At 29.8% G+C, this 25,384-nt stretch overlaps 2 protein-coding genes across 3 annotated transcripts; one reads left to right on the forward strand and one right to left on the reverse strand.

The window, feature by feature from the left end:
• Positions 1 to 1,807: 1,807 nt before the first annotated feature.
• Positions 1,808 to 19,808, forward strand: LOC124491977 (uncharacterized). 2 transcript variants are annotated; one of them, XM_075736144.1, is made up of 13 exons: positions 1,808 to 4,326; positions 4,707 to 4,785; positions 5,194 to 5,580; positions 5,658 to 6,704; positions 7,385 to 8,248; positions 8,328 to 8,404; positions 11,687 to 11,788; positions 11,880 to 12,010; positions 12,071 to 12,283; positions 17,053 to 17,285; positions 17,337 to 17,395; positions 17,459 to 18,702; positions 18,773 to 19,808. In XM_075736144.1, exons 3-12 carry the CDS (start codon positions 5,241 to 5,243, stop codon positions 18,692 to 18,694), a joined length of 4,302 nt encoding a protein of 1,433 aa, XP_075592259.1. In that variant the 5' UTR covers positions 1,808 to 4,326; positions 4,707 to 4,785; positions 5,194 to 5,240; the 3' UTR covers positions 18,695 to 18,702; positions 18,773 to 19,808. The 2 variants fall into 2 exon arrangements, with proteins under 2 accessions (XP_075592259.1, XP_075584479.1); XM_075728364.1 differs by lacking the exons at positions 1,808 to 4,326; positions 4,707 to 4,785; positions 5,194 to 5,580; positions 5,658 to 6,704 and having other exon boundaries at positions 6,731 to 8,248; positions 12,074 to 12,283; positions 17,053 to 17,395.
• A 41-nt stretch (positions 19,809 to 19,849) lies between these two features.
• On the reverse strand, positions 19,850 to 21,135 carry LOC124491479 (carbonic anhydrase 6-like). Its single transcript, XM_075735432.1, has 5 exons — positions 21,027 to 21,135; positions 20,813 to 20,977; positions 20,600 to 20,760; positions 20,196 to 20,537; positions 19,850 to 20,120 (listed from the first exon to the last, which is right to left on the reverse strand). Exons 1-5 carry the CDS (start codon positions 21,133 to 21,135, stop codon positions 19,869 to 19,871), a joined length of 1,029 nt encoding a protein of 342 aa, XP_075591547.1. The 3' UTR covers positions 19,850 to 19,868.
• Between the last annotated feature and the right edge of the window lie 4,249 nt (positions 21,136 to 25,384).

The raw sequence follows: 25,384 nt of genomic DNA on the forward strand, positions 1-25,384 counted from the left end.
TGTTGTTGTTGTTGTGTGTGTGTGTGTGTGTGTGTGTGTGTGTGTGTGTGTGTGTGTGTGTGTGCCTCAACATGGCAACATCCAATTAGGAATTTTTTTTTCTTTCATACAAAAATAAACGTTTTTTTTCGTTATTTTTCTTGGTTGTTTGCTGCGGCTGTTGTCGTTGTTGTTGTTGTTGTCATTGTCATTGCTATTCCTATCCATATCCGACAACAACAACAACAACAACAAAAACAACAACAACAGAATGACGCCGTGTTTGTTTTTATTTTATTTTTCAATGTTAATCAAATCGACCTTGACAACGAAAAAAAAATGTGGAAAATTATTTCATTTCAAAACAAAAAACAATCTAACCACTTTTTTTCCATTCGCCAATCACACAGCTACACACACAAAAACATTGTGTGTGTGTGTGTGTGTGTGTGTGGTAAATTATCATTGTTGCAATATACCAAAAAAAAAAACATCAAAATAATCACTGAGAGAAAAGAAAAAAATGGAAAAATCCAATTTTAGCCAATTTTTCATCATTGTTGTTGTTGTTGTTGTTTTGCTGTTGTTGTTTTTTTGTTGTTGTTGTTCGCGTTGTTGTTGGATGGTTGTTGAATTGAATTGAAAATTGCTTTTTTCTTCTTTCTCATAAATGCTTTCTTAAATGTGTGTTTGTGTGTGTGTGTTTTCAAGGATTTGATGAATGAAAGTGAAAGGTTGTTTTTTTTTTGTTTTTTGTTTGAAAATTGAAAATTTAAATAAAATGTGTGAATGAATGAATAAATGAATGTCTGAATCGATGATGATGATGATGATGAAACCAGTCATTATCAACAATGAAAAAAAAAATTGTTGCAATTCTGAATTCAAGACAGAGAGAGAGAGAGAGACAGGCAGACAAAAATCACAAATATCCATTGTGTTGATTCAATGAAAATTTTTCTTGTGGTTTTTGCAATAGTTTTTTCATTGATTGGTTATCGAATTATTATTTTTAAATCTATACTCGCCATTCTTTATTCTGCTGTTTCATTTGGATGTTTTTTCTCTTTTCACTCTCTCTCTCTCTCTCTCTATCTGTGTGTTTCTGTGTTTGTTCCATATGGTCGTTTTTATTGTGCTGTATCACCGGTTATAGGTCTATGTGGGTGGAAAACAAAACAACAAAAAAAAATGTTGTGAACATCATATATTCATTTGATTTGCAATAGAAAAAAAACAAAATATCTGCCTATGTTGTTGTTGTTGTTGTTGTTGTTGTTGATTTATTGTTTATTGTTTGTTTGTGTGTATGCGTGTGTGTGTACCCGATGCATTTTCATTTCCATCCATTCACGGCCTGGTTTTTTTTGCCTATAATTTTAACCAGAAAAAAAAATTTCCAACAGAATCATGTTTGCAAAAAAAAAAATATAAATTGTGTGATGACAATAACAACATTTTTGTTCGGGTTTTTTTTCTTTCACTTTCAAATTCAAATGAATATTTGAACACACACACACACACCAAAGCCTCATTCCTGCGATGAAAAAAAAAAATGTTGACATCAACAATAAATGAAATTAAAGTTGTCGTTTTTTTCTTTCGTTTTTTTTCCATCATTCAATTGTTGTCAAACCGATCCTATATATGCGAAAAAAAGGGTTGTATGTGTGTGTTGATGTGGGTTGATACAAAAATTTTTTTTTTGTTTTTTTTAGGGCGGATTTTTTACTCGGGTCTAAATGCGTTTCATATTTTTTTTTTTTGACAGAAAAAAAACCGGATTCAATGATAATTTCCGGGTTCGTAAATGATTCGTAAATGATCAGTCAGATCAATGGAATTTATTTCTTCTTGTTTTCTTTTTCTTTTGAAAGGCTAAAAATTTAATTGTCAACGACTGAAAATGAAAAAAAAAATGACATGCAAGATAATTTATCCATATGTGTGTGTGTGTGTAGATAGATGCTCGAATGATTTTGTTAAAAAATAATTTTTTTGAACAAAAGAAAATTCAACTACTACTAACCAATAGAATAATGGAGTAAAATGTTCATGTTTTTTTTTTTTGTTTTCGCTGTCGCTGTCGTTGTTGACGATGATGATGTTCCGACGGGTTCAATTTCTTATTTTTTTTCTCTCTGTACAATGCCATTATACAATCATTTCATTTTTTTTCTCCGAAAAAAAGTTCATTAGCATCCATCCATCCATTGGATGACGATTCAATCATCAATAACAAATGAATATTGGTGAATGTGTTGGATTCGTCCTGTGTCCGGTTGTGCTAATGCTGCTGCTGTGGCTGCTGCTTTGGCTGCCACTGTGTGTATGGGTTAAATTAATTTTTTTTTCTCTCTTCTCTCTGGGGTCGAGCGTTCCATTTTTTTTTTCCTGGCTAGTAATTCATTGTCACCCATATGAGGCTATTTCAATGGATGAAACAAAACCAAAAAAAAAAATTGCCCGACACTATCGTTCGTTGTTGTTGTTTTTTTTTTATTCATTTCATTCATTAAAAAAAAATTTTTTTTTTTGGCCGAATCCAATGAATAATCAGCTCAGTAATAATGAAAAATATGAAATAACATTCAGATCATGGTGGCAGGAAAAAAAAGGGTTAGGTCGCAAGTTTTTTTTTGGTTTTGTTTTGTTTTCCTTTAGGAAAAGCTGGTTGTTGTTGTTGGCTGATAATAATAATTAACACTTATACACACCATTATTCAGGGATTTTTTTACTCCTTTTTCAAATCCAAATCCCAATCCCCTTATTTGCCACAACAAACACACACACACACACACACACACTTGCTCATTAGTTCAAGGTTGCTGTTTTTTTTTCACTATTTCGTATTACAATTTATTTGGTGGAAAAAAAATAAAAATGAAAAACCGATAGTGCGGATTCTTTTCATTTTTTTCAAGTGTATATCTCTTCAAGAATTTTCGAGAATTTTCAATTTGATATCGATTCTTTCAAAATTTTTTTTTCATCCAATTCCATTTTCTGCTTAGCAAGAACAAAAAAAAATAAACAAACAACGAGAAACGATTTTTTTTTATTCTTCTTCTTTATGAAAATAAAAATCAGTGTGTGGGCTCATGACTTCTGTGTATTGGTGGTAGTGGTGCTGGTGGTGATGTTTTTGTACCGAATGAAAAATGAATGAATTTTTTTTTGAATGTGAATACAAACATCCCTGTGGTGATAATTTGTTTTTGACTAATTATTTATGGATCATCATCATCATCATAATCGAATTTTTCTTTGCTTTTTTTTTTGTTTGCTGATGATGATGATGATATTCAAATTATTGAAATTTTTTTTTTCTTTTGTGTCTTGTGGAGAAAAACAATTGTCTGCTTTTTGTGTTGGTTTGTGTGTGGTAAATTTTGTGTTTTTTTTGGTCGACCAGAGAGAGAGAAAGAAATTTTTTTTTGAATGAAAAATAAATGATTTCGCCACACATAAATATTGTGTGTGTGTGGATGTTGATGTTTGTTAAAACACCAAAATCGATCCTATTCTGTGATATAGACATCAATTTTTATTTCACAATGGCAAAAAAAGAAAAGAAAAGAAAATTCTGTCAGTTTCTCTCTTGCATAACACACAGACAGACAGATGATGAATTTCGAAAAAAAAATTTGTTTATTTCAATTAAAAATGCCATTTTTTTTTCTCTTGCTTGCCGAAAATCTTGTTAATTGTTTTTTGTTTATATTTTTGTCTTTTTTCTTTCCATTTTGGTGAAAATCTAAACAACGTTATTGTTGTTGTTGTTATTGTTGCTGTATCCATTATTATTTTTGGATGAAACAATAATGGATAAAAATCAGTTACATATGGCCATTTGTCAGATTCAAGAAATCACTTGTCATTTTTTTTCTGTATCATCACTATTGTTTATCAATCAATAATAATCGATACACACACACACAGACAGATACCGAATGTGTAATAATAATCAACAAGTTGGATAGCAACAGCAGATGGATCTTTTGACATTTTTTTTCTTTGAAAAAAAACAATCGGTTTTCAATTGGTTAAATCGTAGCCATCAGTTGGCCTAATTTTTTTTCTTTAGAAAAATTTCTCAAAAAAAATGTTTATTTTTCCTTTTATTATATTGTTGTTGTTGTTGTTGTAGTTTGGTGTGTTTGTGTGACAACAACAACAACAACAAAAACAAAAAAGTGTAAAGTTTTTTGACCCAAAAAAAAAATTTAACCTAATCATTACACACACACACACATGTGACAACGAAATGATGATGATGATCAAAAAAATATGAAAAAAAAACTCGGCCACCACCACCACCATCATCAATCAATCAATATCACCAGGTAACGCCATCGTGTGATAATAATAAATGACTATCGATTATGATTATTGGTCACACGACAACCGTTTTAAAATCAACAAAAAAAAACGAAAAAAAAATCCACCCCAAAAAAAATTGGATCAACAAATTTCGTTCCTATTTTTGTGGTTTTGTCGTTGTTGTTGTTGTTGTCAGACAATTTATTATTTGTTTGTTTGTTTGTTTATTTATTTGTCATCATTTGTATTTGATAATTTGTCAATATGGTTGTTTTCCGTAGTTGTCGTTGTTGTTGTTTTTCGTTTATTTTTTTTTTCTCAAATGGTCTCCAGGATGATACCAGAAAATAATTGTTATTGTTTTGTCTTGTTGATGATATATTTCCTTTTATTTCATTTTTAGTTCAACTTCTTTTTCTGGTTTGTTTTTTTTTTGTTGTTGTCATTGCATGATCGTCATCATCATCAATTCGTAATTGCATGTATGTATAAATTATCCGTTTTGTTCATTCGCCATTATGTTTTTTTTTTTGAGGAAAAAAACCGATAAGATGAAGAAGACGAAGATGTGTGTGCTATCAATGTTTTTTTTTTCATTGCACCACCATTTTTGATGATTTGTCGCCATTTTTTTTTTGTTACACTTTTTATACATTTCCTCTTTTTTTTAAAAAAAAATTTCATTTTCTTCAATGAAAAATGAATTTCAATTTCTAACGAGTTTTTTTTCTCCTTTTTTTTCTATTTCTTCTTCAATCACATCTTTGAAATGGCAACAACAAAATCTTTTGGTGGGCCAAAACAACAACAACAACAACAACAACATCAATCAATCAATCAATTATTGGCCGTGTTTGTTTGTTTATTTGTTTTCAATTAAAATAAATCAGTGATTTAAAAAACTAAAAAAAAAAACGAAAAAAAAACATCCAAAGTCATGTCCATTACGAACAATAATTTACAACCAACGAAACAACGTAGAAAAAGACAGCAACAAAAATCAAAAAAAAATTTTGTTAACAAAGTGAAAATGGCACATTTGAATCTCAAATCTCATCATAATCATACAAGACAACAACAAACAAATTATCGTAATCAATTAACGCAACAACAACAACAACAACAACAACAATCATCACCGCCATCATCACCGCCACCACAACAACAGCAATTATTATCAAGACAATTTGAAATGCATCTACGACAGCAGCTACAAATGGAACAGCAACAAATTATGCAACATTTACAGCTATCATCACATCGTCAATATCTACTTAGTGAGTATTTTATTATTATGCAAAATTTGACCAATTTCAATTGTAAAATTCGTTTGTTTTTTACTTTTTTTTCATAGATTCATTTCAACCAATTATACAGGAATTTATGAAATCAGTACCAAATGCATCAAATTTTAGTCAAGATGAATTATTGGATCTCTTATTAGCTAATATAACAAATCATGCGGCCGCTGCAGCTGCCGTTCAGCAACATCAACAACAACAACAACAACAACAACAACAGAATCAACAACATAAATTCAATATTGCTGCTGTTAATGGTTTAGCGGCCGGATTATCATCTGCATTATTAGCTGGATTAGCTAATTCACCAAATTCTTCAGGTTCTTCATTAACAAATTCATCATCGTCATCATCATCAATATTAACAAATGGTAGAAATAGTGGTGGCATGGTCTCAACAACGACAGCAACAACAACACCAACAACAACAACCACAGCAACAACATTTTCAAATTCTGGTCAATTACTTCAACAGGCAACATCTCAACAACAATCACAATCTGTTTATCCTCAACATTATCAGAATTCTCATCATTTACCACCACCACCGCCACCACTACCACCACAACCACTATCACAACATTCGATATCATCACCTCAACAACAACAACAACAACAACAATCGATTGAATCATTGGAACAATTAAATCAAGAATTAACAGTAATGTTAGCCAATAGTTGTTTCGGTGGTAATATTGGCAATAGTATAATAAATGATGCGGTTATTTCCGCAGCAACGGCAGCAGCAGCAGCAGCAGCGGCAACCAATACAAATCATACAAATATGAATGGACGTAGTAATAGTCCAATGTTTGTTGGTGATTCAAATATCTATACTGGAACATTATATCATCATAGTATGTGTAAATGGCCCGGATGTGAAACATATTGTGATGATTTGGCATTGTTTTTCAAACATATTTCCAATGAACATGGCCTAGATGATCGTAGCACCGCTCAGGCACGTATACAGATGCAAGTTGTACAACAATTAGAATCACAATTGATAAAAGAACGAGATATATTGATGGCAATGTTACAACATCTTTATGGTAAACAACGAGCAGCAATGGCAGCTGTTGCCAATAATAACAATAACAATAATAATAATAATAATATGGCGGCGGTGACGGCAAAATCGACACCACCAGCAACAACAACAACAACAACAACAATATCAAACAATAATCTGATTGATGGTGGTGGTAGAAATGGTGACATGATGATGATGATGATGATGATGATGATGATATCAATATGGCTGCTGCTAATAATGGCAATATTCATTCAAATGATGATAAAATCAATGTGTTAACAACATCATCAACATCGACAACATCATCTTTATCAGAAAATTCTTTAAGAAATGCTGCTGCTGCTGTTGTAGCAGTGGCCAATAACAGTACTCATCAAAATCAACAATTGTCATATAATAATAAATTAAATAATGAAAATTCATCAATGACAACAGCCACCACTACTAGTAGTAATAATAATAATACAAATCTTCAAAATGTATTAAAATTTCTACAAGAACATGAAGAATTGAATGCAGCAATAAATGTTGCAACAAATGGTTTAGATAATAATCATAATAATCAACAACAACAACAACAACAATTATTGAATGGTTCATTATCATCATCATCATCAACACATCATCATAATCATCGTTTATCACCGGCTATTCCATCAAGGACTTCCACCATTAATAATCAACATCATAATTTGAGTTTATCATCACCAAATTCACGTCATCATCATTCATCTAGTCATACACATTCATTGTTTATGATGAATCATAATCACCATAATAATAATAATAATAATAATAACAATAAATCACCATCGTCGCTTGCATCACCAAATGGTTCATGTAATTCAGAAAATTTTATTGATCTTACACATAGCGTATCATCATCATCATTATCATCTAAACATCATCGTAATGCATCATCATCATCATCATCATCATCATCATTAGCGATTCGACGAAGAAATTCTGATCGTCATCATCAATTAATGATGAATGATTCTTCATTAAATCATTCAACAACAACAACAACAACAACAAATAATAATAATCATATTCTTAATCTATCCGGTGATAGTAGCAATATAACACAACAACAACAACAATCAACAAATTTAGCAAAAGATTCATCAATAGCAATGATGAAATTATGTAGTCCAAATCATAATAATGGTGGTGTTGGTGGTCAAACACCGCCAATATTATCATCAACATTGAAATTGTCAAATAATCATCATTCATTGATTGATGATATTGGTGGTGGTGGACATCAAACGTTGAATAACAGCAGCAGTAGTGGCAACAGCAACAACAACAAATCAAGTAGCAATAATAAAAATCATAAAAATGATTTATCATCATCATCATCATCGACAACAACAACAACATCGACAACGACGACGGCCACGACGACCACTACCACCGGAAAAACTTCAACACCATCAACAACGACAGCGGGAACAGGAAATAAACATGGAAAGGTTAAAAAATTATGTAATAAACATAATCATAATAACAGCAGCAATCACAATAATTATAATGGTGATCTTTGTTTACCTGAAAATACTCGTCGTCGTATTGCTGATCGTAATAATATTGATATCTCTGAAGGTTAGTTATTCATTGTTTTTTTGGATTTAATCAAATAAATTGATTTTTTTTTTTTGGTCACCCTGTAATAAACAAACAGAAATTTCACGTAATCGACAATTTTATCGTACAAATGAAGTACGGCCACCATTTACATATGCTTCATTGATTAGACAGGTATGTTTTACATATATATATATATATAGATATTGTCATTACCAATCAATCAATACACGATACAGATGCTTTTGTTTCAATTGAAATTTTTTTCCATTCAATTTAAAGTCCAAAACAATGTGTTTGTATGTGAGTGGGTATTACAGATTTAATTTAATTGCATTTGAAATGCCATCTTTTTTCATCTAAAATTCATCTTTCATTGTGTTTCATAATGTGGCAACCAACTACCAACCAACACAACAACAGCAAAAAAAAAAATAGATTCCAGACATGAATTTTATAATTGATTCAATTCGAATTTAAAATGAAATAGAGAGAGAAAGAGAGAGAGAGTGAAAAAAAGATTTAAAAATTTCATTTATTTCAATGTTGAGAAACATACACAGAGAGAAAGATTCTTTTTTTTTTAAAAAATTTTCTCAAAACTTTGTCATGTTTCTCACTCATTCACTTTCAATTTTCTCATTCTGTATTATATATTTAGCTGCTATGCATCATCCATCGTTTTCTTTTTTTTTTTCTTTTTTTTTTGTTGCATGGAAATGAATTTTTTATTTTATTTTCCAATTAAATGACATAGACACTGTGAATTGCATTTTCTAGAAATGCTATATATGTGTATATACAATAGATGATGATGATGATGATAAGTTTCTTTATTCTTTACAGAATTTATATTTTTTTTTCTTTTTGGTTCTGATTCTGGTTCTGGTTGCCCAAAAACTTTTATTATTATTTGAGAATTTCTATCATTTTTTTTAGTTTTAGTTTTCGTTTTCATTTTCTCTCTGTGTGTGTGTGTGTGTGTCTATGTCGCATTCGATTTGAATTCATTTGATTTATTTTTTTTTCTTTCTTTTTTTTTATTCTTTCACAATTGTGATTCTGTTGTACAAAGTGAATGAACGAATGAATTTAGGCAAAAATAAAAAGAAAAGAAACAGAAAAGTATGTGTGTGTGTGTGTGACATTACCCCCCCCAAATTTTAATATTGAATATTGAATATTCGACAACAATTATTTTCATCCGAAACTCTTTTTTTAACCATGAACAAACTTTGTTTGAATCTTTTCTCTGTCTGAATTCTGTTGATTCACACATGGAATTGAATTGAATAAAATGTTGGTGGTGGTGGTGGTGGTGGTGGGAAAAAAAACTTTTTCCCTTTCCGTTTTTTTCCATAATGAAACTTATCTCTTTCTTGTGTGTGTGTGTGTGTTAGAATTTTATAGTTTGACAATTTAACGAAGAAAATAGAAAAAAAAATCGTAGCAGCAGTAGTAGTGCTAGTAGAACAAATCAAAGGCGGAACCAAAAAAAAAAAGAAAAATTCAAATTCAAATTAATTGTCTTTGTGTGTGTGTGTGTGACCGTAATGCCCATTCAGAAAAGATGATTTTTAAAAAAAAAATCCAAGTTTAGTTTGGTATTTGAAATTTTTGACAGCTTAAATTTCATTTAGGTTTGGCCATGTATTTGTATATTTTATATTGACTAATTTTTTTTTTGAGATAAAATTGATGATGATTTTTTTTTTCGTTCCAATGGATGAAAATTGTTTGATCACATTCATTCATTTATTGAATATATTAATTATTTTTTTCTTTTTTTGTTCATGAAAAATTTTCATTTTTTTTTTCTTGTTTCATTCAGTGTAATTAGAGCTTTTCGATAAAACCAGTTTTGTAATCATCAATTTCAATGATGAGACAAATTATTCTGTGTGTGTGTGTGTGTGCGCGCTCGTGTATTGAGACAAGAATATTCTATGACAGTAAAAAAAAATAATAAATCCTTTTTTTTTTTTTGCTTCTTCGTTTTGTTTTGTTTTATTCATTTAGGGTTTTTTTTTTGAACAACAGATTTTTTATTATTATTATTATTATGGGCTTTAGATATATTGTTCAGTGAACTTTACATTCATATCATTTAGAGTGGAAATAAATTTTTGATCGATTTTTTTTCAAGAAAAAAAAGGAGGAAGGATTTTTTTTTTCTGATTACATCAAAGTTGCCTTGGCATTTTAATTTCCTTTGATTTGATGATTCAGTTACAGAATATATGAATAGAGATATTCTGTCTTTTTTTTTTGGTCGCTTGGTTGGTTACTTGTTTTTTGTTTTTTGTCATCTCCAATAGTAGTGGCGATGGTGTCAGTGTATCTTTGATCCAACGATAAAGAAATTTAATTAATGAATGAATGAATGAATAAACCAAGCAACAACAAAGATGATTCTTGCTTGCATTCAAGCCGGAATTGTGTGTGTGTGTCTTAGGGAATGCAATGCAATGGAATGAAATGAATTTTAAAAAAAAAATCAAATCAAATCAAATGAATGAATGAATGAATGAAAGATATTAAAATATTAAAATTTCAAATTAAAAAAAAAGAAAAAAAAGTTCATCTTCAATGAACACAGAATATTCATTTCATTGTATCGTTGCAACAACAACAACAAAAAAAAATCTAAATTGTAATAAGAGATAAGCTTTGCTTTGAATTTGAATTTTTTTTTTGTTCTTTTGTGCTAATTATATATTTGAGATTCTGTAGTTATGTAGATTTATCTCTACTCATTTTTTGTTCATTTTCTTTTGTTTTTTCTGGTTTGGCGCCGACGAAAAAAAAAATTCAGTTTCAAAGATAAGACATAATATAATGGACAACAGAATTTCTTTTCTTTTCTTGTTACCGGATTAGACTGTAATAATGATTTTTTTTTTGTTCGCTAACGTATCCGGATATATGTGTTGTGTGTGTGTGTAATATCCGATAGATAATGATGATGACCATAACGATAACAAGTTGAAACAAAAAAAAAACAAAAGCTTTTCATTTTTACAGAGAATCGATAAACATTGTGTCTGTGTGTATGCGTGTGTTTCATCTATTATTAATTAGTACGTTATATATGGACGGATTGTGTCATTTTGTTGTTGTCATTATAATAAATTTTAATTAAAAGAAAAAAAATTGTGAAGGCAATGTAAATCATTTTGTTGCAGAGCAAAAAAGAGCGAAGAAGAGTGAAAAAACATTGAAACAAAAAAAAAATGAAAAAAAATGAAAGGGAGTGAGTGAGTGAGTAAAAAAAACTTACGACAATTTAATCTTGACAAAGCTAAATTAAAGTTTCAAAATGGTGATAGTATCGATTGTGTGTGTGTGTGTGTGTGTTTGTGACAAAATCGATAGTATCGATTTTTTTATACAATTTTTCTTAAAAACTAACTAAAAAAGAAAAAAATTCTCTCTCTCATTTAACGATCAAAATAGGCCATACATGAATCACCGGATAAACAGCTTACATTGAATGAAATATACAATTGGTTCCAGGATACATTTGTCTATTTTCGTCGTAATGCAGCCACGTGGAAGGTTTGTGTTTTGTATTTTGTTTTTGTCGATAATTGATTATCATCATCAATATATAATTGAAATCGATATTTCATTCCATTCCATATTATAGAATGCCGTCCGTCATAATCTAAGTCTACATAAATGTTTTATGCGTGTTGAAAATGTTAAAGGTGCCGTTTGGACTGTAGATGAATTAGAATTCTATAAACGACGGCCACCTAAATCGGAAAAAGGATCTGGGTATGTATTCAGTTGATTTAATCAATCAATCAATCAACCAATCCTTATTATTATTATAAGAAGTGATGAAGAATTCAATACATTATGGGCAAATGGTCAATCTGATCTAATCAATCATCGAACATCATCATCATCATTGACCACAGCGATTAAAAAACCAGGTGCACGTGGTCGTCCAAAACGTACAACACCAACATCGCTATCATCATCATCATCATCCGCAGCAGCAACAGCAGCAGCGACAAAAACATTGACCAAAATTGATGGTGGAAAGTGAGTGGAAATTTTTATTTTTTCTTTGTTACAAATTTCTCTCATTTTTTTTTCTTTCTTATCGATGATGATGAAAATAAAAATCGATTATCACAATTATGAGTGAGTGGTCATTTTTTTCTGTTTTCGCCAAATTGGAAATTATTTAATGTTCAACATAGGAATTAGTTGAAATTGTTTTATGATTTTTGTAAAAACAAAAAAAAATTTCTCGTTGTTTTTTTTGTATTCTGCTCTAAATTGCTTTTTTGATGGTTAGTGAGAGAAAAAAAAAATTTCAGATTTCAATTCAATCCAATTTTATTTGATTTGAAAAAAAAATTCTGGTCCCATACCGATAATGATGATGATGATGATGATGATTGTCATTGCTTTACGATTACACACACGTTTAATGGCGTTTTGTCATTTAATGTGAAATTTTCAATCATTGAAAATTGGCCATTTAGCCATATCGATATAGAGAAGAATTTTTTCATTTTATTTATTCCCATTACATTATCATAATCTTGATTTTGTTTTTTTTTTCTTCTTTTTCTTCTTCTTGTTTTTCATTTGATATTTTTTTGTTGTTGTTGTTTGGTGATTCTGGATACATATTACACCCACCAAACACACATTATGCTGCTGCTGCTGCTGTTGAAAATGATTCTGATTTTATTTTTTTTCTTTTTTTTCAAATTCTGGAACTGCCCATTTGGCGTCAACCATTTTTTTGGTTGGTTGTCTGGTTTTGGCTGGCTGGTTGTTTTAGTTGATTTAGGTCTTATGTTTGTGTATATGTTTTTTTTTTTGTTTTGGCATGTTTGTTCCCTTTCTTTTTTTTTTTTTTTTTGATGTGAATTCATATTGAATAACGACAACAGCGACGACGCCCTCGACTTCTATATGTTGGTGTGGTCCTTGTTTGTTTGTTGTTTTTATTCATATTTTTCTTTCGCCCATTTTACAGAAAAAAAATGATGATGATGATGACGATGAAAGAGTAGCTAATGCATCGAATCGATTCTTGTTGTTGTTGTTGTTGTTTTCTATTTTATTTATTTATATTTCCATTTTAGTTAAGGGCATCCCATTTTTTTCCGGTTCCTTGTTTTTGGGCCACACACACACACACACCAATAATATTCAAGTATAAGGTGCATTGTATATGTTTGTTTTTGTGCGCATTCCAGAAGAAAAAAAAATGATGCTTATGATCTCATATATAAACAAGAGACAAATCAAAGTCACAAATACTACGCATGGATCATCATAGTCATAATTTCATTCATGTTTGGCCCAAACGTTGAAAGTGGATGGATGTTATATTTTTTTTTTGTTTGGTTATTTTTTCCCTTATTATTTATTGATCAGCACAGCATCAACGAGAGCAGCACATCGATAGTTGGATGTTGTTGTTTGTTCTGGGACCTTGCTAGTTTTTTTTCTCATTTTTACTCTCGGGTCCTTTCTATATAGTTTTTTTTTGGCGATCATCATCACTAGAGTATATATGCAATATGTTTCTCTCTCAGTGTGTGTATGTTTGTTGGCTGATTTTTTTTATGAATTTTTATGTTTTTCCTGTAATACGATTGGATATCCGACCAATATGTTGGGATGTACCCAAACGGTTGTTGGTAACAATGATGATGATGATAAAATAACAACAACAACAACAACAACAACAACGACGACGACGACAACAACAAAAAACGAAAATAACATTAGAAAATGATAGTACATCTGGCCTATCGTTTTTAAATTCGTGATACGAAAGATGAATATATATATATTTCCATTTTCGATTCATTCATTAGAAGGCGCCAACGCAATTGAACAAAAAAAGTGGTTAGAATTGAGTATGTCACTAAATAAATGAATAAAGAATTTAGAATATCGTAGCGACAACAAGAATGTTGAATTGAATAGAATATTCTTCACATTGATAATTCTGTTGTTTTATTAATGATTGAAAGAAAAAAAATAATTAAAATGAAATCGAGAGAGAGAGAAAGATAGAGATAGTCGAAAAAAAAACCATATCAAATTCAATTCATCTTTTTTTTTGCTGTAATGTCAAGAATTGATGAATTGAAAAGAAATGGAATGAAGTGAAATGAAATGAAATGAAAAGAAAAGAAATCTTTTGTTTTGTATATGAAGATTCTGTTATTCTTGCCACGATGATCAAGATGATGGTTCTCGATGGCGAATGGCAAAAAAAAAAAAGTTTTCCTGTTTTGTTGTTTTCATCATCATCAAAACAATGATGATGGAACCAACGAAAAAAAAAATGAAATGAAATGGGAAGAAAATTTTTTCCATCTTCATATCATTAATATTTTAAATGTCAAATAGAATTCAAATGATTGAAAGATTTTGTTTCTCTTATTCTTTATTTTTTTTTTGTTTTGTTTTGTTTCTACTTTTTTTACATCTTTTTTTTTTGATTAGCTTCGAGCAAAATAAATCTGCATTTATTATGCAATCTGTCCATTTACAACATTTTCTTTTTTTTTCCTTTGCATAACAAACATTCTTGTTTTCAGAATCAGAAAAAGAATTTTTTTTTCAAATTCATTATTTTTTTTCTGATCAAACACACAAACACACTCGAAAAAAATTTTCCATTATTTTTTTCAAGTTTTTTTTACCCTTCACAACCCTTTTTCTTTGTGTGTGTGTGTGCTGGTATGTTTGATTAACCAAAAAAAAATAAGAAAAATAAGAAGAAAAATATTGATGAATATGAAAAGTAAAGTACGTATTCTATTTGCATTCATTCATTCATTCATTCATTTTTTTTGGTCTCGTTTTGGTTTCGATTTCGGTTTGGTTCTATCCATCCCAATGTATTGCACACGAACACACACACACAAAACATGCATGTATGATTTGTGTGTGTGTGTGTTTGAATCTAATCTATTATTTTATTTTTGGATCGAAAAAATTTTTTTTCTTTTTTTCTTGGTTTTGTACACACACACACATCGTTTTGTTGTGTGTGTGTGTATTTGTTCCATATGGCGCCCAGAAAAAAAATGAAAAAAACCTACGACCAGAATATAATTTATTATTAAGTATAATAATAATAATAAAGTAAATAATGGGAAACAAAAAAAAATGCCAATTTCAAATTCCAATTTTGAAATTTCTTTTCACTTTCACTGATTCCATCGATTGATTATGAGAGGGAAATGGGGGTGCGGAATCTTTCCATTTTATTTCATATATTCTCTCTTGGTTTAACCAGAATTTTTTTCCTGAATTTCAATTCAATCTTTTCCATTATTATTTGGTTTGTGTGTGTGTGATTGATCACTGAAAGAGAGAGAGAGAGAGAGAGAGAGAGAGAGCGAAAAAAACACAAGTTTGCGATTTTCTCAATAATAATCATCATGGTAGTCATTTGAATCAATATTAATTATGATTACCTAATATCTGGTGGTTTTTTTTGGCCATGGTGTGTGTTGTGGTTGATTAGTTCACATAAGACCAAACCCTTATTCTTTTTTTTTGCCTTGTTCCATGATAATGATGATGATGATTATGGAACACGCCATTTTTTTTGTTTTAGATGAGAAAAAAACTTTTTTTTTTTTGTTCCATATTCCAAAATTCGATGCTTGTATATAATTAATTATGATTAGTGAATAATACGATTTTGTTGTTGTTGTTGTTGTTGTCGTTGCTCGTTTTACATATTTAGTAGTATTAATACACACACATTATCCATTGTCATTTGTCGAACACTCACATATTTGTATAACATCAAAATAAAACAGAATATTCTGTTCAATCCGGAATTTTTTGTTTCTCTCATCTAGGGTATTTAACTTATTTTTTAGTTCTAATTTCTAATGAAAAAAAAAACTGAAAAGATTTATTTGCTCATTCTTATCCCCAGTCTTTAGTAGTCATAATCATCATCATCATCATCATTGGTGGTGGCCATATTCATTTTGTTTGACAACAACGATTGCCAATCACAAGAAAAAACACATATACATACCATTTATTTCACATCTGGTTGGCGGTGGTGGTGGTGGTGGTGTTGGTGTACCCAAGAAAAGATTTTTTTTCCACTGAAATCATAATTGGAATTTCACTTTCCAAATTTCTTTTCTTTCTCTCTCTCTTTTTGCTTGTCAATTATTTTGTTATTATCCCGAAATGTGTGTATTCTTGCTGAATCTGTCAATTTTTTGACTTAATAATTTCAAATCCATACATTTTTTTTTGGTCTTTTTCAAGAATTTCTTACATTAAATATTCTGATGATTATTATTTTCCAAAAAAAAAAAAAAAAAATGATGAAAAATTTTTTTTATTCTTTCCATTCTGGAAACAATGTTATTTGCAGAATTTTTCTCTTTCCATCCATTTTTCTCATTATAAACACAGTTGTAATCATAAACTGGAAACAAATGCTCGTTTTCTCGGTTTCTTTTTTTTCTTTCTTCTGATCCATTTGGACCGAAATTGTCCCGAAAAAAATAACTCTAGTACAAAAAAACTTCTTCACAATGACAGAAAAAAAAAATATTTTTAGCTGCCAATAATTACGATGATGATGATGATGATCATTAGTATTCATTAGTATTTGGTTTATCTGCTGATACAATGCTGTGTATGTGTGTGTGTGTGTTTTTTTTGTTGTTGTTGATGATGATTAGTGATGTTTTTTTTCTCTCATTCTGTGTGGGTGTGTGTGTGTGTTTGTGTTGCCCATCATTATTCATTAGTTTTTCTTATTAATTTTTTTTTCATTTTTTTTTTTGTAGAAATTTAATATCCGATTCGGTTTTGAATCAACATCATCATCATCATCATCATCATCATTCACATTCCGCATCATTTCCATTTGGTAATGGAAACATTTTACAATCATCAACGACATCATCAACATCATCATCATCGGCTGCAATTGCTGGTGCAATGAATTCATTATCATCATCAACTAATAATTCAATGATGCCAAATATTAATAATTTAACTGGTTCATTATTAAAAACTGGCTCAATATCATCACCAGTAGCTGCAGCAGCAGCAGCAGCAGCAACAACAGCATCATCTTCATCATATCATGATCCAGTTGCTGCATCAGCTTTAAATGCATCACTTCAGGTGATAAATATTGTCATATTTACATAAATTTTAATGTTTTGTTATTTTTTTTTCTCATTCCAGGCATTAACCGAATCAGGTTTATCACCATTTTTAGCAAATTTTCCATTTCCATCAACATTAGATCTCATTGGTTCTACTGCAGCAGCAGCCGCAGCAGCAGCAGCAGCTTTACATTTAAATGATTCACAGCCAACAAATTCCAATAACAATTGTGGTTCATTATCATCATCATCATCAACAACAACAGCAACAGCAACAACCACACATCAAGCATCAATATCGAATGGAATTATATCGTCTTTCAATAGTCATGGTGATAGCGGTCAACATTCACCAAATTCATCCATAAATGCTATAAACAATCGTACAACACCACCAACAACAACAACAACAACTGCTCAATTGTCTATGAATCATGTAAATCAGGAAAAACAACGTCAACGTCGTCGTAAATCAAATCGGCCATCATTATCATTATCATCGCATGAAGCATCATTCTCGGATCTAGATGATGATGATGATGATGATATTGATGATAATTTTATTGGACATGATAATGATTTAGTTCAATATCATCATAATTATAATGATGATAATAATGATGCTGATGATGATCTTGATGATATTGATGATGAACTTGATGATGATGATGATGATGATGATCTTTCATTTCGTAATCATCGAAAATTAAAACGTCCAAAATTATTTGCTAGTGATGATGGATTCGATATGAATTATGTTGATTTTGATGCAGATGATGATGTGGATGATATTGCAGATGATGTTGAACATATCAAACGTTTAGATGGTGACCACCACATGGATGATGATAAATTGATTAAATCAATTGAACAATATGGTGATACCAATTTGGTACATGATCTATCCGTTTCGAAATCATCATCATCATCATCCAGATCCTTGGATAACCTAAAAGATGATGAACCATCATCGACAACAATTTCGAATCAAGATGATCAACAACCAAAGAATAATAATGATGATGATGATGATAAAGTAGACGATAATGATACTTCAAAACGAGAAGCTATATCATCGATCCAATCACCGGCCACTACCGATAATCATACAAAAAATGATATGAAAATGGAAATTGAATCTGAATCATTAGCACAAAAACAAATTGAATCCGATACATTGTGTGAAAATCAAACAAAATTATTATCACCAATCAGTGAAACAAATGAACAATTGGATTTTGATGCTGAAAATACCGAAGAATCTGATATTAGTAATGGTGGCGATGATGATGATGACGATGATGATCAAGAATAATTCTAATGGTTCGTATTTGAATTCTGCAATATTTATAAATTCAATTTTTATTGATCATAATCTTTTTTTCTTTTACAGAATCCAAACATTCATTCATTCATTCATTTATCATGTTAATCACTCATCACGTATAAAAATTTGCAATTTCCATTCTCAACTACAACAACAACAACGACAACTATAACGACAATTTTCAAAAAAGACAAAACACAAAATTCATTCATTCACCATTGTTATATTATTGAAACTCCAATGAATTCATTGTAGTCATTGAATTTCGAGACATACACACACACACACACACAGAAACAACGAAAAATAACCATACAACCAATCTATCTACCTGTGTATATAAATAATGAAAAAAACTATTCAATTCGTGTTTTTTTTTCTATTTTCTTTTCCAATTTTTTTTTCTCTCGTTTGTTTCAATTTAATTTTGTTATTATTATTATTATTATTATCATTGATAATGAAACATTTCATTCAATTAATCCCTGTTTTAGAAGAATTTTGAATTTAACCAATCATCATCATCATTATCATCATAATCGATCAATAGATTGATCAATCTCATACGCATTATATAAATGAAATAGCCAAAACAAAAAAAAAATGGAAAAATCAATTTGCATCTTGTCATTCATTCATTCATTCATTCATTGATCATCGATAATTAGGATTTTTATTCCGTTGTTGTTTGATTTTGTTGATCATTTTTTTTTCTCAATTCTCCTGGTTTTTTTCACAATTTTTTTCTTTCATTATTAATCAAATTATGTATTCAAATTATTATTAATTTTTCAAATTTCTAGGCATTTCTTTTTTTCGTTTGTTTGTTTGTCTGTCTATCTGTCTCTCTGTTTTTTTTTGAATTTTCATTTTTTTCTGCTCTCCAATAGGCAATTATTGTCGGCCATTGTCTTTTTTTTCTATAGAAAATTGATCATCATTATCGATTTGATTATCGATTATCTCATACACACACACCCACACACAAATATGAAATATTTTGTATTATAAAATATGAATGAATGTGTTGCTTCGATTATCGATTTTATTCATTATTTTATTTCCAATTTTCATTAATAATTAAAATAATCATTGAAATGAATTGAATTTTTTTTTTTGGATTTCAATTGATCACACCCATCACCCTGTTGTTGTTGTTGATTCATTTGAACATGTAGATTTTTGAAATGGTCAAAAATGCCACAATATCAACGATGATTAAAGTGAAAATGATTACCATTGTAATATTGACACTATTCTTGTGAGGTGGATGATTATCACCACTACCACCGCCGGCATTATTATTCAAAAATGAACATTCAATACGACGGCCATTTGGTTCTTGTAAACGGCGAAAATTATTGCCAATTTTTTTGCCAGATTTGTGATCGATTACGTTCAAGAATTTTTCATACTAAATAATCAAGTGTAGAATTGGATGAAATGAAATGAAATAAAATTCATTCATTCAAACTATAATGATTGATACCTGATTGAATTCAATTTCATTTGGATCATCCATTATTAACCATGTTACATTTGATGTACATGGTGGTGTTGTAACTGATCCATGATAACGATAAAAACTTGCAGTATTATTTGGCAACAACAATTGTAATATTAACTGGTCTTGTAAATCAATTGAATGATTTGTATGTGTGGTTTGTAGTTGTTGAATTTTTTTGCTTATAATATCGAAACCAGGATTATAATCATTATCATTTTTATTGATATTAAAAAATATTGCCAATACTGCCACATTACCATTACGTGCATCCAATGCTTGATTGTATGATCGATATTTTTTATTATTATAATGAATGAGATGCATCTGCAAATTTTTTTCCAATAAAATTAGTCACAAGAAACAGAAAAAAAATTTTTTACACTCACTTCAATCGGATAAATATGACCATTAATACGATGTTCTGAACCAATTTTTGGATCGATTCCCCAATGAAAATGAAATTGTTCCAATGCAAATTCTTCATCATTCAATGCTGATCCAGTAATGGTAGGCACCAAGATTGAATTGCCAATATAATCAAATTGAACTATTAAGGAAAAAACGGACATTATCTGAAAACTTGACAATTCAATAAATACCTGAACGTCCATGATTAGTGGCACGAAAATTCGCGCTAGGTTGATTATAATTACGAAATTCAATTTTTAATGATTCATTGAATATAAGATCAGTGTAACGAATATTGATTGGTGATTGATTAATATCATCACATTCTTTGCTCACATCTGACCATGATTTTTGATCTGAAATCAATACGATAATGATTGATCAAACTATCCATTTCAAACTTACCATTATAAGTCCATTTTTGAAATGCATCAACCTCGATTTCATAATAATGGTGTAATATCAAAATGAATGTGAATAGCGAAAATTTGTTCATCGAATTATTGATGGACATTATTCACCGATTGATGATGGCAACCAAACAGCTTAGAGATTTGTGTATCCACGTTGACAATGAGAAAATCGAATGATGGAAAAAAATTGGGTCTGACCATTTTTTTTTTTTTGTTCGATCCAATTCTTATGGTGTGAAATAAAATGATTGATTGTTCTATTACTACCAGTACACTGTTTTTTTTTCATTCTCATGAATATTTTTAATCATATTTTCGTCCGGTGGTCGTGTTTTCGTTTTTGGATCGATATTGATTCATTTTGATATATTTTTTTTTGTCATGTCAATATTTCATTGATTGATTATGATAAACAATTTGTGATTGCCAAAAAAAAAATGTTACATTTCCATTTCTGACCTTCAATCGTTTTATTTTAGCTAAATTAAAAAAAAATGTCAACGAAAAAAAAATCAATTTCAAATTGTTTAGTTATTGTTTACAACAATAGATGGCGACAGAGTTGCTAGAAATATTTTTTTTTCTTTCAAAGAATTTCGAAATTGTTTTTCATTCTGAATAGAAAAAAAAAACAAAAAAAAGAATTCACCACATTCCCTAGACAAAAAAAAATGTCATAATGATTCTTAGGAATTTTGTCCACAATCAAAATTCATTGTACTGTCGATTGATATCAACGCAAATGTTATGTAATACTGCGAATACACATAGCTATTATTAGCCATCTTAATTCCAGTATAGTATACCAGTACAAGAAATCCATAAATGAATGGAAGCCAAAATTCTTGCGAAAAAAAAATCAACAAGAATTCAGTATAACAGAATTGACATTTTACCATTTTCACACTACATGTGGACATTCTCTCTTTGTGTGTGTGTGATGTTCAGTATGGCTTCTAATCTATTTTCATCTATTAGATTTCTTTCTATGGATCATCATCATCATCATCATCATCATTTGTGTCCGGTTCTGTCAATTAGGATATTCAATTGCCAGTGCTTGCAATGAATTCTAATTCTACTACTGCTATTTGGTTTATTGCCATTTGAATCACAATTCCACACAATTCATCATTATGGTGATTCTGTGCTAGAATTTTTTTTTTCTTTTTCATTCTTTATTCATTCGTATTCATGTCAACTAACTGACTTTTGTTTTTTTCCTATTTTTGTTGTTGTTGTTGTTTGCGATTATATAATAATGAAGAGTTCTTATTTTTTTTTCTTTTGGTTGGTCTATAATTCCATTTCACAATAATGATGATATGCATCACACATATTTGCGTCAATTGTCATATTTGGACCAGAAAACAAAAAATTTCCCATCCTCTTTATAATGAGGATTGATTTTTTTTTTGTTTGCTGCTAAAATGGCCAAGAGTTTTTAAATGTGAATATTCTTAATTCATATATGACTTTTGAATATGAATGTCATGCGTCAAATAATATTATCATGTTTAGCGACCAAGTTTTTCTGTTGTTGTTGTTGTTGGTTTGCAGAATTTTTTTTTTTGTTTTGTTTAACAAATACACAAGAATTTTTTTTTTTTGCGCAGAAAGCCAACCAACCAGCATCATCATGTTATTGTTGGTTGGTCGGTATATTGTGCATTGTTATTATTCGTGTTGTTGTTGTTGTTGTTGTTGTTGTTGTTATTGCTGTTTTTCATTGCATTCTTGGAACATGTTTACGCGTGTGTGTGTGTGTGTTCAAAACAGCCAAAAAAAACTTTGTTTCCGTAACAGAAATATATTATTGCCAAAGCTCAAAAAGAAAAAAACTCTTTTTGAGTCCACAAAAATAAATGCCGAATTTTAAAAAATTAAACTATACTGCTACTGTACCGAAAATTGTTGGTCCAAATGGAACAGTTGTTAATAGAGAGAGTGGAAAAAAGAATTGAAAATATACAAAAATTCTCTTACAAAATATTGTTATGGCTTCCTTTTTCGTTTCATCATCAATAATCAATGTATAAGCAATGTGTATATATCATTATGGTGGTTCCAGAATTTTATCCATCATACCACTACCATCATTGATGAGTTTAAGAATTTTTTTTTTTCATCCATTCGTTTGGATTCTAGGTTCATCGAGTTTGCGTTGATTGAATCAAACTAGAATTTTTTTTTCTTCTTCTTCTTCTTAGTTTTTTTTTCATCGTCGAAATATATCTAGCTCATATAACGAACAATTCTTTTTGTCGTCTGATCTTTGTATGTCTGATCGCATTGTTGTAGTAGTAGTGTAATGGCCATTAGAATCGATACAGAATATCATCAGAATAGTAGTAGCACTATCAACATCATCATTATATTCCAATATAATAACGAATAGGTCCAACAAACATTTATTCGTCGCTCCTTTTTTTTTCTTTCATCTTTTGTTATTATTATTGTTGTTGTTGTTGTTGTTGTTTTTGTTCCAGAACCGAACCAATTTCTAAAAACGAATCTTATAACTAAAACTAGCGCGCGCATCATTTACAAAATAGACGACAACCAAATCGTGTGTGTCTGCAGTTGTGTAATGTCAATTATGATGATGATGATTATTTTGATAGCTGGCAATTACATCGTACACAGACACACACACACACATTGATATCAACCAAACCAACCTAACCGACAGACCGACCGACCGACCGACGATTGTTTTCATACATTTTTTTTCCAATATTTCAATCATCAGCTGTTTATGAAATGATTCTGTTTTATATTACCAGATTTTTACCGGATTCAGGATTTATTCTACTCAACTAACAACAACAAAAACAGTGTGTCTGTATGACAAATTATTCTGTGTAGAATAAATGTGAAAAACTTTTAAATTTATTCAAAATTAATTCTTTTTATTTCGCCAACATCTGAATCCATCATCATTTAATCATCATTGTAAACTTTTTATTTTTACTGTGAAAAAAAACTATCATTCATCAATGTTCATGTAGTCGTCATCAATCTCAATAAAATTTTCTCAAAATTTTTTTTTTTAGTCAAACAAAATAACCTCGATAATGATGACAACAACAGAAAATTGAGATCAAAATTTGCTCATGGATTCTGAATATTCTGTTTTGCTAAATTTTGAAAAAAAAATTCTCTATGGACTTGACACACACACACACACACACACACACACACACACACACACATTCATGGGTGTGTAGATTGTGTTTGTGACATTTTTTTTTATTATCATCCACATTCATAATTTTATTTGTATTTTTCCTCGGTGTGTGTGTGGGTGTGTTTCAAGTTTCATCATCATTTCAACATAAAGTGGAAAAACTTGTTAAACAGAAAAATAATTTTTCTGACAAAATAAAAAAAAAGAAGTGATGATCAAAAAAAAGCAGTGAACATAAAAAATGTAAAAGAAATTTTCTCCAGTGTTTACGTAAAAATTTCTTGAGAAAAAAAAATTTTTTTTTTTCATTTCACCCAACAACGAAATGTCAACGACAAATGATGATGACGACAACGAAATAAACACCAGAAAAAAATAGTCAAGACAGACATTGAAATAAGTTTTTTTTTTCGCTTCTGTTTATTTTTTTCGTCGATCCACAATGATCCAGTAACACAGTGGAAAACTTTCAACAACAACAATGAAATTTTTTTTTCCAGAATTAGAGTTGCAAGAATAAATCCAATTACTGTCAAATGATTGAAGAAGAATAAAAAAGAAGAATTCAATTCAATTCAATTCTTTGATGATGATGTTGTTGAACTAACCTAACCAACAAGACTGAAAAAACACTGTGTTTTGTTTGTTATTTTGACCTTTTTTTTCCACTATAAAGCCATGGTGTTTGTGTGTGTGTGAGTGATTGACTTTTATCTATATATACAGCAAATTGATCTATCCAACCAACCAACCAACCAACTAACCGACAAAACCGACAAAAAAAATTGCTGATAAAAAAAAACATTACATTACAAAGATTAAAGCTAATTAATTTTTCAATTTAGAAACAGAATTGAAAACAACAACAACAACAATAACGAAAAAAACTTCATAATTCCATCAAGCTCAAATGAAAAGCAGCAACAACAACATATATGACGGTATTTTGAATCGGCCATTTTTTTTCATTGCTGAACGAACGAAAAAAACTTTATTCAATTGATCCGATTCGCTATGGGAATTTATTTATAGTTTTTTTTTTGCTTTTTTTCCGTTTTTTGTTCCATCAATATATCGATTTTCAAAGTAAAGTTTTCCTTCATTCTTTCACTGTGTGTGTGTGTATGTGTATGTGGAATTTGACGCTATCCGAACCAAAC

Source organism: Dermatophagoides farinae, chromosome 1 (assembly GCF_024713945.1).
Source record: "Dermatophagoides farinae isolate YC_2012a chromosome 1, ASM2471394v1, whole genome shotgun sequence".
NCBI lineage: Eukaryota > Metazoa > Arthropoda > Arachnida > Sarcoptiformes > Pyroglyphidae > Dermatophagoides > Dermatophagoides farinae.

Excerpts from the sequence above, each read along its gene's own strand:
- LOC124491977 (XM_075736144.1), top strand. The coding sequence starts at position 5,241 with ATGTCCATTACGAACAATAATTTACAACCAACGAAACAACGTAGAAAA. Across the intron at positions 6,705-7,384 it reads TGCCAATAATAACAATAACA|ATTCATTGTTTATGATGAAT; the intron begins ATAATAATAATA and ends CTAGTCATACAC. Across the intron at positions 12,284-17,052 it reads ACCAAAATTGATGGTGGAAA|AAATTTAATATCCGATTCGG; the intron begins GTGAGTGGAAAT and ends TTTTTTTTGTAG.
- LOC124491479 (XM_075735432.1), bottom strand. The coding sequence starts at position 21,135 with ATGTCCATCAATAATTCGATGAACAAATTTTCGCTATTCACATTCATT. Across the intron at positions 20,538-20,599 it reads GTCATATTTATCCGATTGAA|ATGCATCTCATTCATTATAA; the intron begins GTGAGTGTAAAA and ends AAAAATTTGCAG. Across the intron at positions 20,121-20,195 it reads ATGAAATTGAATTCAATCAG|TATGAAAAATTCTTGAACGT; the intron begins GTATCAATCATT and ends TTGATTATTTAG.